The sequence below is a fragment of the Drosophila santomea genome, chromosome 3R (genome assembly GCF_016746245.2).
Source record: "Drosophila santomea strain STO CAGO 1482 chromosome 3R, Prin_Dsan_1.1, whole genome shotgun sequence".
NCBI lineage: Eukaryota > Metazoa > Arthropoda > Insecta > Diptera > Drosophilidae > Drosophila > Drosophila santomea.
This window is the reverse complement of record NC_053019.2, coordinates 16,251,091-16,265,935: the sequence shown is the minus strand read 5'-3', so window position 1 is coordinate 16,265,935 and position 14,845 is coordinate 16,251,091. Positions and strand designations below refer to the sequence as shown.

The following is a 14,845-nucleotide window of genomic DNA, read 5'->3' as shown; positions in this document are numbered from 1 at the left end:
CATTCGCATTCGCAGTCGGTTTCAGATTCGGATTCGCATTTTAAGTGCAATGGTGCCACACACTCGTACACAGGGATAACAATTGCTGTTGCTGCTGTTGCTGCTACGACTGTTGACATGGCAATGCAATAAAAGTTTGTGCCTCAGCTCAGCAATTTCAGTGGCAGCAACAGCAACTGCAACTGGATAAGCAACAGCAACAGCAACAGCAAAAGCAACAGCAGAGCAAAAGCAAAAGCAACTGAGTTCTGCCAGTCGGCAGATGGCAATTGTTTCCCATTATTGCTTATGCTGATGATTAAGAGCGACTGAGCGCCGGCTTTCGTTGCCGGAGGAGCTTCCGATTCCGATTCTGATTCAGTTTCGGTCTCGGTCTACGACTCGGATTCATATTCAGATTCACATTCAGATTCAGATACACAGAGACCCCCACCAACCGCACAAAAGCCATTCGCCCAGCGGCAGATTAAAATGTGTTAATGGTCCGCTGTCTCGTTATTGTGCAGACGGAGTGCGGCGGACGAATCACAAATTGCCATCAATTAAGTTCGCAAAATGCCAAATGAATCACCCAGAGAATTGTCTTTGGGACACTCAGTTTTCCAGCCATATTGTGCTGGCTTTTAGCTCCAGTTCGAGTATGCAAACAAATGGCGCCCTGGGCAGAAGATGTTATATATGAACTTCTGAATTTTGAATGGCATTATGAATGAAGCTGTTGTATTGAATCAAACATTATTTACCTTCCATGCTAAGCATCCTTATTATATTCATTTATCTTTGAAAACTATGTAATACTACACATATATTAATGTCAGATAATTTGGGATTTGATTAATAATATTTGTGAAAAACTAAATAGCTGAAAAGCTGGTTGGAGTGCGTACTGTATCTGTTTGTCCCTGTGTTTAGGCCAAGTTTACTAGCTGGTGTTCGTCATTCTCTTGGCTGAATGCCTTTCTGATTGTCTGCGGTGCGTTTGGTCTGTTTGCTTAACCGGCAAAAGCAACAGAATAGAAGTTCGCTTACGAGGAGCTGATCATAAGCCTGTTTATGTGTCCGTCCCTTCGTCAGACTTTGCCCTTCCTACATCCAGGGTGTTCACTGTATGTGTGTGCGTTGTCTGTGAGTCTCTGTCTATTCGAGGGAAGTGGCTTCTGTGTCCGTCTGTCTGTCTGCTGCGAGCTGCCTGTTTACAGGAAATTCCATCAAATTCCTGTCGGCTGGGTGCAGTGAAATGAATAATATAGTACCATGGAATTAGGTTATTACACTGAAACTGGAGACTAGAGACTGGAGACTGCCGACTCGAGTAATTTCATTAGTTGCATTTTTAAGATGCACCCGAGGAATACCTACTTATGGCGGATATCCCAGCGGAAAGCTGCAGGTGAATATTATTATTTGGCATAAACTCAATTGGCGAGGCAGCTATTGCCATGGCTGCGGCACAAAGTCGTTGTTGCCAACTAGCAACTAGACACACAAATCGCTTGCTCGTATTTAGACAGCCGACTTGGATTGCCACTTGGGCGTCCCAAGAGCGGGGCAAGGGGGCTATTGGGGGAAGGGGGACTTGTGATGAGGAACAAGGAATCCAGCCAGACTGCAGCCCACCCACGCTACTTACGTCGAAAAGTGCCTCCAACTGATGCTCAGTTTGCCATTCGTTCGGGCGGATGTTGCTGCTGCTGCTGCTGCTGCTGCTGTTTATGTTGCTGGTGTACTTACTTTATTTTCCAACAATTTGCTACACGAGCTCAGTGTAGATGTAGTTGTGTGCGAGTGCCATATGCCGCAGGGGCAGAGGCAACAGGGGCATCAGAGTGGCATAAGAGCCTTGGTAATGGCAGTCACAGACATCAGTTTCCTCCGCAGCAAACCCCCATCATTTTCCATGGACAGCAGCAGAATCAGAAGCGGCAGCAAAAGTCAAGGTATTTTACTTGTGAATTGTTTGTAAGTGGAAAACTTTCTGCACACGTTTCCACGCAAATACAACAGAGCAAAAACAAAATATGTAAAGCGCTTAACTCGATAGTGATGTTTAAATACTCTAGACAGCACTACATGGGCATTACTTCAAAACAATAACATCTAAAGTAATTACCAGCTACACAGTCGAGAATTTTCAAAAGTTTTCCCTTTAATTGAGCCAAAATATGGAGTCCTACAAATGTATTTTAAAGTATTTTAAAGCTCGAAAGAAACTAAAAGCTAATACCAATACTATTGCTCATAGTTAAACGGAATCATAGGTCTACTGGTATATAGTAAATTTATAAAATAATTTCAATGAATTTCAAATATTCTCCTTGAATAGAGAGAGTATCTAAAGCCAGTTAAAGCATGATTGTTAAAGTTTTTTGGCCCCGCCGCGACGATGTAATTGTTTGTAAGTAACTTTGCTGAGCGGGCGAAATCCCGACCATTTGAGTTTTTTTTTCGGGGGTACATTTCCCGGGAACTGAACTCAGTGACAATAATTAATGCGAACTTAAGTGTGTGTATAATTAAGGAGAAATTGCAAGAAGTTGTCGCGACATTGAATTCATGCCGGCGAGTGGATGAACCCAAATTAACTTGCAAATACTTGGCATGATGTTGGGTGGTTGGGTAGCTGGTTGGCTGGAATGGAGATATGTAGATATGTGAGGCAAAATCAATTACTCAACAATGCCCAGGTGATGGAGGGTGGCCATAGATCAAAGACGTGGCATAACAATGGAGCTCGGCGATAGCGGATGAGCATCAATCACATTTCGTGCCTTCAACTGCCGCCGGGTGGAATATCCAGGAAAGGCAGGAAAGGCAGGAAAGGTAGGAAAACCAGGATGGGCAGGAAACCGAGGCAACAACCCCAATAACTCGGGTCCATTTAGCATTGATGTGCAGAATGGGCAGAATGTGTTTGGATGGAAAGAGTTTCGCATCGTCTGTCAAACAATGGAATCCGAACGCAAAACGCCATGCCACACGATTGTCAGATTGTTGCAGCATTTGCTTAATGAATCCACCCTTGCAACATGTCATAATTTGCGCTTTAAACGTTGTGCCTCCCACTTATGATAACTCCTTTTGTGACGCGACTTTTGTTTAATTTGATTTCTGCGTATATTGCTTTCAAATGGACATCCCGCCCATGTAAATGCAACAATTAGGCGGACAAAGCTAACCGAAAATCAATTCAATTCAATGCAATTCAATTAGAAGGCGCGCCATTGCGGGGGCACCACCAACAACAACAACAGCAACAATACAACAGCAACAATACAACAGCAACAACAACAGCAGCAACATTGTTGCATGTGGCCATTTGCAACGCAATCTCAGAGCGACCAAAAAGCAAATGCAAAAGCTCAGCCTAAAAGCAGCCGCAAAAAGTTATGGCAGGAGTTGCCCCTTCCTGTCATGGGCGTCGCAAAAGGGGTGCAAAAGGGGTGGTGTCCTTGCACTGGGACAATTTAATTATGCGGTTATTGTTGGAGTTTATTCAGTTCAATGTACACGGCATTTAGCAAGGCAAACTGGCGATATCACAGTAAATCACATTAGCCCACGATTTTAAAATATATTGATAGTTAGTAGCAACAGTACAGCTAAATGATAACAATATTGGAAGTAATCCCTTCATTTTAAATTAAATAAACTAGGTATTTAATAGTCAAGGATTTATTGCAATATTTTCGTAGAGCAACACTCAAAACTAAACAATATTAAAAGTCATATTGTTTTCAAAGTAGATATTATTGGAGTAATGGTAGTAAGGAAATATTTAAAGGTATATATTTTTATGGTATATTTTGAAAAACTAAATTGTAATGAAAAGTGACAGAATATTGTTCTCAGTGCTTATGTTGCGGGCGTGGCACATAATAAAGCAGGCTGTCTGTTGCAATAATGGCCGTAAATTGCCGTCGCTTCAACTGCTTCTTCTTTTTGCTGCTGCTGCTGCTGCAACTCTTGTTGCTGTTGTTCTTGTTGTGGTTGGGGTGTTGCTGTAAGGGGGGGAGAGGGGTGATGATGTGGCCAATGCAATTGCAACTGCAACATTGCAACAGCAACAGCAACTGCTACTGCAACTGACTGCAGCCTATTTGTATATGAATGCGAGTGTGTGCAACTTTGTGCTGTGGCATGTGAAGCACATTTAGGAAATTAAATGCGTTTACCTTCTGTATATTCCCCTTCCTCATCCCTGCGGCATTGCAGAACCTACCCCCCTCCGCCGCCACCACCCACAATTTATAAGCCTTTAGGCTACATTTTGTGGCTTTGATTGCAATTATCTTTTGCATTTTGTATTTATTTGCTACACTTTGGGCAATTGTCCGCATACGGCCTTTGTCTCTGGTTTCCCTGGTTTCCCTGGGTTCCCTGGATTCCCTGGCTCCCACTGTTCATCTGTTCATTGTGGCCATTGTCAGTGGCCGAAGTCCATATGTGTGTGCGCAATTGTTGTTGGGGCCCTATAAAGCCTTTGTTTTTGCCACAACAACGACGAGTGTAAGGGGAGAGAGGGGATGCACATTCGTATGTGGGGCTTCCAATTTGAAGTTTATTAATTGTCAATTTCATGAATTTTTCGGTAGCCTTCAGGCAATTGGCCTCTGCCGGCAAACAAATCAAAAACTTTGATGCAAGAGGGAGTAGTCTCCATTTGAACAATAAATGCTTTATTAATCTGATACCTGTAAGTGAAGTTCTGCAAAAAGTGGATTTATTAAGCGATTTGAGAATATTTAATAGAGTAATCGATTTAATAGCCAATAGACAATTTTATTCACAGAAAGCGCTTTTATTAACTGTAAACTTTTTTTTTGTTGCTTATAAGTCTTGTTAATTGTTGACAATTGTGGGGAAAGAATTTGGAAAACAGTAACTGGAAAACCAAATATGAAAATATAAGTTTAATAAGCCGTGTTGTTTATTGAATAAAGATTGAACCGCAAACAGTTTTAAACCCCAAGTAAGTAAAGTAACCTTTTTTTTGGTTTTTTATCTCAGTGTGGCAGTGGTCTGGGAGGAAAGATAACGGTGGTGTAAGGATGCATATCAAGTGTTGGCAGATATATGTAAGTGTACATCGTGTAAGATGGGATCCCAACGAGCTGGCTCGATCTTCCGAGGTTCAAGAGAGGTCCTGCTCTTATGATCAATGGATGAATGGCGGGGAAGCATGGCGAATCAGAACTCACCCCAATGCTGTGGCAGACCCACACCGTTCGGGTAGTTCTGACTGGTCATGTTCTCGACCAGGTAATTAGCAAAGTACTCGCCTCGCTGATCCTCGCGAACTTGGCGCATTGCCCGCGTGACACTGGCCATCAGGCGGCACATTTCCGGCTCCCGACTTTGGCACGGCGGAGTTGGCTTGACCATGGTGTAGAAACTCCGTTTCTTGCGCAGACGTGGCGGTCCTCCGTTTGGGCCTCCTCTCGCCGGAAACACAGCCATCGGTGGCTCTTGCGGAGCGTCCAGGAGTATGTCCATCTGACGATTGACTCCCAGGAGCTGCTGCTGCTGCTGCTGTCCATCCTCCAATGTGTCATCGGAGTCATCGCCTGCATCTCCGGTCACCGCGTCGCCGACTCGATCGATTCGCTGCTCATCGTAGAGATCCGCGGCTTCGTGTTCGAGTAGTGTGTCCATTGCAGGGAACAGTCACAAAACGACAAAAAAAAAGCAACCAAACAAAGATAACAATAAATACGGCAGTTTTGTGGGTTTCTGCCTTTCAATACGATGTTTTTTTTTTCTGTAGTATTAGTTGTGTCGTTGAGTAGTTGTAGTGTCTGAGTTTATTGTGGAACTGATTTAAATATATTATGTTACTGTGATTATGACAAGTGTGAGCTTGACATCAAGGTATTTTTGTTCGAATCAAAGGCTACTTATTTAGGTGGACAAGTAGTAGAATAGAAAGAAGTTATGAGGGGATCAAACTATGGTTAGAAGCCAAAAGAGGTTAGGAGCGGTAGCAAAGTGTAAACTTGCCATATTTCGCATCCCGTTTGGTCGAAAGCTTTTTCGCTTGCTTACCAGCCTCCTGAATTGGGGGGCGATTAGATAGAATTGTGTGTATCCATTAGATGTAGTCATATCCATATCGAGCGGCCAGTGACAAATGGGAAATCGCTGTCTGACATTTGCTCGCCTTGTTCCAAATCGGGTTCAGACCCCAATAGCCCCCGAGTGATTGGACACATTTAGCCCTATTTAACTCCCCCCCCCCCACACACACACACATACACACAGCGACGCCCCATCGTCGTCGTCATTACAAGCCATTTAACTCGACGTAATGCCTGCCATCAAGTGCTCCGGATTCCGAATCGAGGAATCGAGGAATCGAAATCGACAGCTGTTCGTGTGCCTGTAATGGGAGCACATTACAATCTGTAAATGAGCTCATTACGGCCAGCTCAATTAATAACTTTTCGTATTGCGTTTAAGCAATCGCATTTCGGAAATTGTTTGCCAGACAAATCGCTGCGAGAGCGAAAACTTTTACCCGCCCAAGGAAATTATGAAGTGGAAGTGTAAGTGAAGTGGAATGGTACGGATTGGAGTGTAGTGGAGTGGAGCAGCTGCATCCAACAAGTTAGCCATTACGAACAGCATGTGCCCAGAATGTATCTGCAACATTTTGACCAGCGCACGCGCAGATGCTCCCACTCGCTCTCACAGCGCTCCTCCCTCTCTCTCTCTCTCTCTTTTGATCTGACCTCTCGCTTGTGGAACGATTTATTATGGCTTTGGGTCTATGACTGTGTGTAATCACATTGTTGCCATTTTCACTTAATTATTTTGCCTTAATACGGGCAAATTTTTGTTTTACTGCTGCACAAAGACAAATCGGGGACGAGAAGAAATAGGGAAGTTACTTTTAATTAACTTTTTTAAGTGAAAGTAAAATAAATTTGAAAGCAAGTACGAATACGTTTATTTACATGTTCATGTGTAATATTACACATAATAAAGTTAGTGCTTATAATTTTAGTATTGAAGAACGTTTTACGGATATCATTTAATGAATCTTACTTAGTAAATAGATATCATTTAGTGGAACTTACTTTGAATAGATTTCATTTAATAGAATTTTCTATGAATACTTATCATTTAATAGAACTTACTATGAATAGATATCATTTAATGGAACCTACTATAAAAAGATATCATTAAAGGGAACTGACTATAAATGCATATCATTTAATGAAACTTACTAAGAATAGTAATGAAATTTCTCCCAGTGCGCCTTGCATCCTTCGCCTTCTGTTTGCGTCAGTTCGTGCCTTCCTCCTCTGACTACCTGTCCCCGTCTCTTTCTCCCAGGCTCTTGGCTCTCTGTCTCTCAGTTGGACTGTTACAGTTGGTTAAGTAACGAGGCCAGGATGAGCTTCCCTTCCAGTTATCAATGAAGAAATGAACATGTCCCTGCTGCTCCGTCGCTTCGGGCGACCTTGCCGATGTGTGGGTGAGTGGGTGGGGTGGTTAGGTGGTTGGGTGGTTGGGTTGTTGGGCGGTTGAGTTGGGTTGGACTGGACTGGATTGAAATGGGTGGTGGATTGTGTCTGCAAGTGTGCGCTTCTGTGTGCAGCAGACAGTAATTATTATGCCATGTCCAGCGATAATTGATTCAATGAAATATCTCCAACACGAACATTGTGTCCATGAAAGCTCCTGGGCAAGGATATATCGCCATATATCTAGTGCCTGTTTGTGCGGCTTATTTAAAGCTCACACTAAATCCGATTTGTCAGCCAATAAACGAGTGTTTGTCTGTGACCTCACTCGATGCCAATGGTGTCGGGTTAATGGTTTGAAAACTCACAAGTCCCAATTTAAATGTCCTTACCAATTAGCTTAGTAATTCAGTAAATGATGTAGATTTCAATTAATAACTTATACTAGTCGGCTACTCAAAAATTGCGATCATATGTGAGATGGTGGTATATGTACATAAACTTAAATAAATCCTGGGCTCTCAGTTGACATCCACATCCACATCCGTCAGTTTACATATTTAGACAACTTCTCAGTACATAATCAACACCCTTGACAGATGTTGGATAACTAATGAGCCCCTTTAAGGTGTTTTAATTAGACGATGCTGGTGCCGTAAACCAAATCCCCAAACAATATGGAATCATGAAACAAATATTATGCTAATCAATCCATCAATATTTTAACACTCCCCTTGGGCTATTTGGGCGATGTGCAGCCAGAATCAGGCAGCTTCAGCAACCAGCTGCCAGCTAATTAAATTGAATTATTATTGCATTTAATTATCGGCCATGCCCGGCATTCTATGGCCACATAAAATGTCAACTGCATTAGCATCATCATTATCGGCCAGGCAGGACAACACTTTCGGGCAAATTATCCCATGGAGCCCCAGTCCTCTTTGATCTCCGCCTGCATCGACGTTGCGCTTGTTAAATTCAATACGGTCGAGCATAATTTTTATTTTTATTTTTATATCCATTTTTCGAAGAGGGGACAGTCGGTGGATATGCATGTGGATGTGGATGTGGATGTGGCAGTGGATGTGCGTGCATTTGTCTCCTGCTCTTTTATATTTTCGTTTTTAATTACTTTTGCGCTATTTTTAAGCTGTCTGCGGACGGGCAACATTCGAAACCAGGTCCCAAGTAATGACAGAGCAGGGACAAAGTGCCAGGGAAACCAGTCCTCAGTTCTCAGTCCCGCTGCCTCCGAGTTCCCCAGTCTTCAGTCCACTGCATCTTTACTAGGTGTTAATTTATTTTTAATTTTTATTATTTATCAGCGTTCTGCGATCGCTGTGGCAGCCGTCTCCATCAAAGAGCATCACACAAAATGCTCAGACGTAAGTGGATCGCTCTGGCGCTTTCGGGCACAGTCATGGATTTCCATGTGCCAACTGCATCATTATCACTGGGAAAAAACGTTATGAGGTATAGAAATGTGTTTACTTTTCTTTGACATGAATTAGTTGCCTATGCTTTAATCAAAACACAATGGGAACAATATCGTTATCAACATTCTACGATTTGTTGAAAAGTATCTGACAGGTAACATACAGTGGTTCCGTTTCTATACAGTAGATATAGTTGATATAGTAAATACACATCGAGGCCACGTTGATCTATTCATGTCCGTTCGTTTGTGTCCGTCCGTGTGTCCGTATAAACGCTGAGATCTGGGGAGCGCTAGTAAGCTAAGATTGAGCAAGGACATTTTAGAAACGCCTACGCTTGTTTTCAAACGATTGCCCCAGTTAAACAACGTTTTATAACCAAATTGTTCATAAAAAATAACTCAATTACTTTTCTAGCTCCTTGATTCTGGCATTACTTCCTCAGTTAAAAAGAAAGTAATCACGTTTTGATGTGTTGATTCCCGGAACACAATCAGTCTATTTTTCACTCCCCGTAAGTGGATAAAGAGATCGCTGTGGGTCTTCAAACACCCGGACAATCTCCATGCCGCCACCTCGCAGTATTCCATCATCATAGCGCTGACGTTTCTATTGCATGCCATGTGCCATTGCCACAGACCATTCACATTCACATTCCCATTCCCATCGTCGTCCCCAACCGAATCCCAATCCCAATTTCGTTTTCCGTTCCCTGGACTGCACTCTCGCATGCAATTAATATCAGTTTTATGTTCTAATGACATTCGCTGCGCTGCATTTGGTGTGCGTTTAGCGGGGGAATGGGTGCCCCCAAAAAGAAAACCATCATCGCTCAAAACGGCGTGTCGGGCACGAATCTTTCAAGTTGTAAAAACGCCATTAAATTGGCAGCGAAGTGCATGCCAGCCAACTATGATGAAGGCGATGATGATGATCAGTCATAAGAGGAGCAGCACACCCGTCTCTTGGCCATAAACAACTTGAAACTTGGATGTTGGAAGTTGGAATGAATGAAAGAGCGAATGGAGGTGCGTGGAGTTGTTGGCCCATTAAAAGGGGTCCGACCCTGTCCACATTTAATTCACTTTATTGACTTTAATTAATTTGTATGTTTTTATTTCGATTTTCGACAAGAATTTCTCGTTCGCCCAACATTTCGCTCTTTTGTTGTAAATATCATAAATATTTCGATGCTGCTGGCCGTCATAAAATGTTTTTGTGGAAAAGTAATAAAGCTAAAAGTGTATAAATAAGTGCTGTAGAAAGCGATGGTGGGTGTATTCCATGCTGTGCCCGCTACTGTTCCAGCCACGATTGGCATCTTAATGGTCAATAAAAGCTAATTAAATGTTTTTAATACAGTCCTCTTATTTCAGGGAGGGGGAGTCTGCCAAGGGGTTGAAGGCGGCTGGAATGGTAATGATCGATCAAAACACTCCAAACAGTTGCATAAATCAACACGCAGTGATTATCCAAAAGATACAAGATACCGCTGTGAATGCACGTGTGTATGTGTGTATCTGTGTGGGCGGCCAGGCAATTTCCGCACGCACACCACACCGCAAAGCACTTTTAATTGTCTGCAGTTCGCGGAGTGGGGAGCCACTCGGCATCCCCATCTAAAACACAGGGATCGTCGTTGAGGAGACGCCCAAGAGGCGAGGAGAAATGGCTACACGCTACCAAAATGCATAAGCCGGGAAAGGTAAAATTTAAAAAATATTCAAAAAATTGTAACTTTAAGATAAAACTTTTCTTATGAGGATGGACAAGTACTATTTGTATTCAAAGCATGGGATGAACCTTTTAAGCAAAAGAACATGTTTATATGCTCAAAGTGTTTTCAATTAAAAGTTGATAAAACTCAAGGAAACTGTTAGAGGTAAGGACTCAGAATCGCATAACTTGCATTGACACTAGCTTCGAATTTTGTTTCAGTGTTGGCGCTTACCCCCACCCGCCCCTTTGCCCTTGTTCCCTTTGTACTGTGCTGCATTTTCGAACCGCCTGCATCTCCTCAGCATCGACATCCGAACTCAAATCCGTAAACGAATCCGCATCGACGACGTCGTTCTGCGTTGACTTCTTGGCTGCCGTTTGAGTGGTGCCTCTGTCTGGGCTCCACTTGGGTTCCTTTGCCACTACACTCCACTCCACTCCACCCGCCACTCCACCTTCCCCACGGAGTTCCCCTTTGTTGGCCCCTTTGGCCACCACTCGCTAGCGGGCTCTTCGTCAAACACAACAAATCGTTTTCATTGCCGGGCAAAAGCATTTTCAAAATTGATGCGGTGTCTGCGTTTAGGTGGAAAATTGAATTTTCATTTTCATTTCGCTGTGGCAACGTCGTCTGTCGTAATGCTTGATGCTGCTGCTGCTGCTTGATGCTTGGGGTGTGTTAACTTAAATTTGATGAGCTCGAGGTATTTAAATAAATTGTTGCATGCGTTCTGTTTGACATTTTGTTATTTTCGCCGTTGATTGGTGGAGTTGGTCGTCCCAGTGGAAAATGTCACCCGCAGTCAGCCTTTTCACTTTTGGGCTGCCTATAAGTAAGTAAGTGGTGCCATTTTCAAGCACCTGACTAGGAGATAAAAAAGGGTAGCGAATGTAGACCCATAAGAAAAGCTGCCATTTAGTTAATGTTTCTTACTTATTTAAGAGCTAATTGATTAGCGTTTCTATTAGTTTTTATGTGTCTACAATGTAAACAGAACCTATCGCAATCAAAGGGCACAGGTTAGTTCCTACCTTTAACTGCCCATTAACCCGCTGATAAGTCCTATTCCCATTATAGGGCGTTTGAAAACCCAGGCAGCATGAAGCAGCATGAATCTTGGCTAAATTATCCGAGTGCCAGACAAGAGGCCATCAGTCGCGATTCACAAGACTCAATCAAAAGGCCAGACATTCCTAATTGCGGATGGGCATGGGCGATGTGGGTGGGGCTTCTCATTAGGTTATCTCCGCCCGCGGCTGGGGGGCAGTAAATAGAGTCATCAGCAGTCGATAAACGTTATCGGATCATCACATTTATATTGCTGCTGATTAATGAAAGGCAACGGCAACGACTTAGGCGAAGGCAACGACTTAGGCGAAGGCAAAAGCAAACGCGACTTTTAAAACTCAACTGTCAACTGCCGTCGGCTGTCGTTCATTTAATTGCTGCCTCTCGACGACAAAGCCGTATTTTACAGTCAAAGAGCCGGGAATAAGGGAAGCTGGACCATCAGGAGCAGCTGGCCACGTCCTCATCCTCCATCCAGCTTTTTTAGCTCATGTTGCTGCTACTCCTGTTGCTACTTCTGTTGCTACTTCTGTTGCTACTTCGGTTGCTCCCGCCTCATTGTCTCCTTTCGCACTGGCTGTCGGCACTTAAACGACTGGCTGCAACATTCTTTGCTGACAACGCAGTAATTAAAATTCAATTGCAATTAAAAGTGCGCACGCAAAACGGGCAACGACAAACAAAACGAAGGCCAGGGAGGTGGCGAAGATGCCGCGGCGGCAAAGGCGCTAGGAATGGAATGAAAGTAAGATCGAGTAACTAGACCTCCTACTTGCAGGAGGGACGAATAGTTGTTACTCTGTACTAAGCATTGGTATATCCAATAATTTTATGATAGCAATATAAATATATAATTTGTATACTCAAGTTACAAATTTAATACAAATTTGACAAATTTGATACAAGCTACATACTAACTATAAACTAATATACATATTTTACAACATAATTCAATCAGAGAATCTAAGAAATATTATGAAACTGAGTTATTTCTGAAATACTTTGCATAAGTAATAAATCAAAGGACTGATACGCCCAGTAACTCCACCATTACTGGGTGTAGAAATTTGTCGCAACGCCAACTTTTTGCCCCTTGGAGCTCGCAGTCGCCCAAGACAATTGTCGATTGCCTCCACTGGTGGCCTGGATTGCCTGCCCTGTCATCGTCTTTGGCCGCCTCCTCCGGCCACTCGTTCTCCATTCCACTGCACTGCATCTTCATCTCCATCCAGATCTCCATCTCTCCAGACTGCCGTATCCAGTTTCGCGATTCTCGATTCGCGTTTCGCAATTCGCGTTTAGCTGTTTTCCGCGGCGCATTCTTGCGTAGGCGTTTGACGTGCCGCTGATTAGCCGGCAGTTCTCAGCATTTGCCATTCGAGAGGGACTGGGAATGGGGATGGGAATGGGAATGGGGATGGGGATCAGAATGGGAATCGCAGTGGCAGCCATATGCGGACACCCGAGACTCGAGACTCGGGCCACAAACACTTTTAGGGCGAATTAGCCAGCGAAACAACAAACATTTGCTGAGCAGGTCTGGGAATCAAACGCGTCAGTACATCAAGTAGCTTGCCATTTAGCGTTTTAATTGCCGCTGCTTCTGTTGCCTTTTCTTGAACTTCTGTTTTTTTTTTTTTTTTGTTATTTATTTGAATTTTTCAGTATTTGTCTCTGTTGCAAGAAATGTTCGTGGAAAACGATAGGAATTTTGTATTTGTTTTTGCGCTGGCAATTGCATGTGAAGCATAAAGGCGCAAATGAATGCAAATATAATTTTTAATTAATTAAGACAAAATACATTTGCTGGGTGCAAGTGCCCATAAATGCACTTTGCAGTTCTCGGGAATTTTCGCGCTGTTTCGAGTGTCAGCGGAATATATTTTTTTAAATGCCAAAATTAAGCGGAAATTGCAAGCAATTATATGGCGGTGATAAGGCTCGGTGAACTCGGTTTTGTGCTAAAAATCAATTGGTAGAATGTCGAATTGTATTTATTTATCGCAAATTGTAATTGCAATATGTTAAATATTTCACAAAGAATTCGCAACAACATGGAATTGCAAATCAGTTCATGGCAAAAGTGTCGCGAATACGCAGCCTGCCGCTGCTATTTATGATAATTGTTTTTCGGTTCATTAATTTATTGCGGGCACTGTTTGGCATGCGATCAACACAGAACTCCTCCGTGCGAAGAGGCGGCCAATGCAGATAATTAATTACAGGCTGCGTTTAAATACAATTTCTGCTTTATTATTTGCCCGTTTTATACGCCTCGTGCACTGGCAGAAAAACGAGCATTGTGGGGTTGTATTTTAAAAAACCAACTCATGCTTGGATTGGCTTTAAGCCAGTAGAAAAGAGTATATCTAAAGCACATTTTCATGCTTGCAATCCTTTGGCTTGGAAATACTATCGAAGGCATTTGTACTTAAGATTTCGTTAGCATTTTCGTGTAATTGGTTCACACTGCCATCCCGTTTCTCTCTGTGCATTCAGTTCATGATCTGGGCTATAGTCCCGCATAATTGTCACGCCGCATTTGTGAAATAATTCTTAAATAATTTCATCAATTACGTCGCCCAGCTGCACAGTGTCTGTCGCTTTGGCTGCCTTTGCTGTTTCAACGATTTTATACGTTTTTTTTTTGTATTTTGGTTTTTTGCAGCTCCTGCTGCCTTCGTTGCCATTTCAATTATGTTGATATTTATTTTCATATTTAATTTAACACGCGCCGCGGCCAAAGGAGCGATAGAGAAGGATAGAAGGCACGGCAAATGCAGAAAGAAACGGCGGCGGCATTTGGAAAATCCATTTTACAGTAAAAACCGCATGCATTATTTAATTTTTAAGTGAAATCAATTACAAGCTCGTTGGCCATATAGCCCGGGGGCAGGGGCAGGGGGCGTGGCGCAACGGCTGGGGGCGGTGGGGGTGGTGCGTCTGGTCTGGGCAGGGCTTTTGATGTTAAATGCCAGCCGCTGTCGGCGGTTGTTGTTGTCGATGTTGTCGATGTTGCTGCAAAATGCGTGTGTGGGTCGCATTCGACGGAAGTGCGCATAAATGCAATTGCAGTCGAATAAATAAATAAAAATATTTTGTGCCATTAAATTTCAATTAATAACAAGGCAAACACACGCACACACACACACACA

General features: G+C 43.0%; 1 protein-coding gene across 1 annotated transcript; it reads right to left on the bottom strand.

Annotated features, from left to right (window-relative positions):
- Nucleotides 1-4,777: 4,777 nt before the first annotated feature.
- On the bottom strand, nt 4,778-5,829 carry LOC120454146 (male-specific protein scotti). The gene has a single exon (XM_039639203.2). The coding sequence runs from the start codon at nt 5,650-5,652 to the stop codon at nt 5,188-5,190; it is 465 nt and encodes a 154-aa protein (XP_039495137.1). The 5' UTR covers nt 5,653-5,829; the 3' UTR covers nt 4,778-5,187.
- Between the last annotated feature and the right edge of the window lie 9,016 nt (nt 5,830-14,845).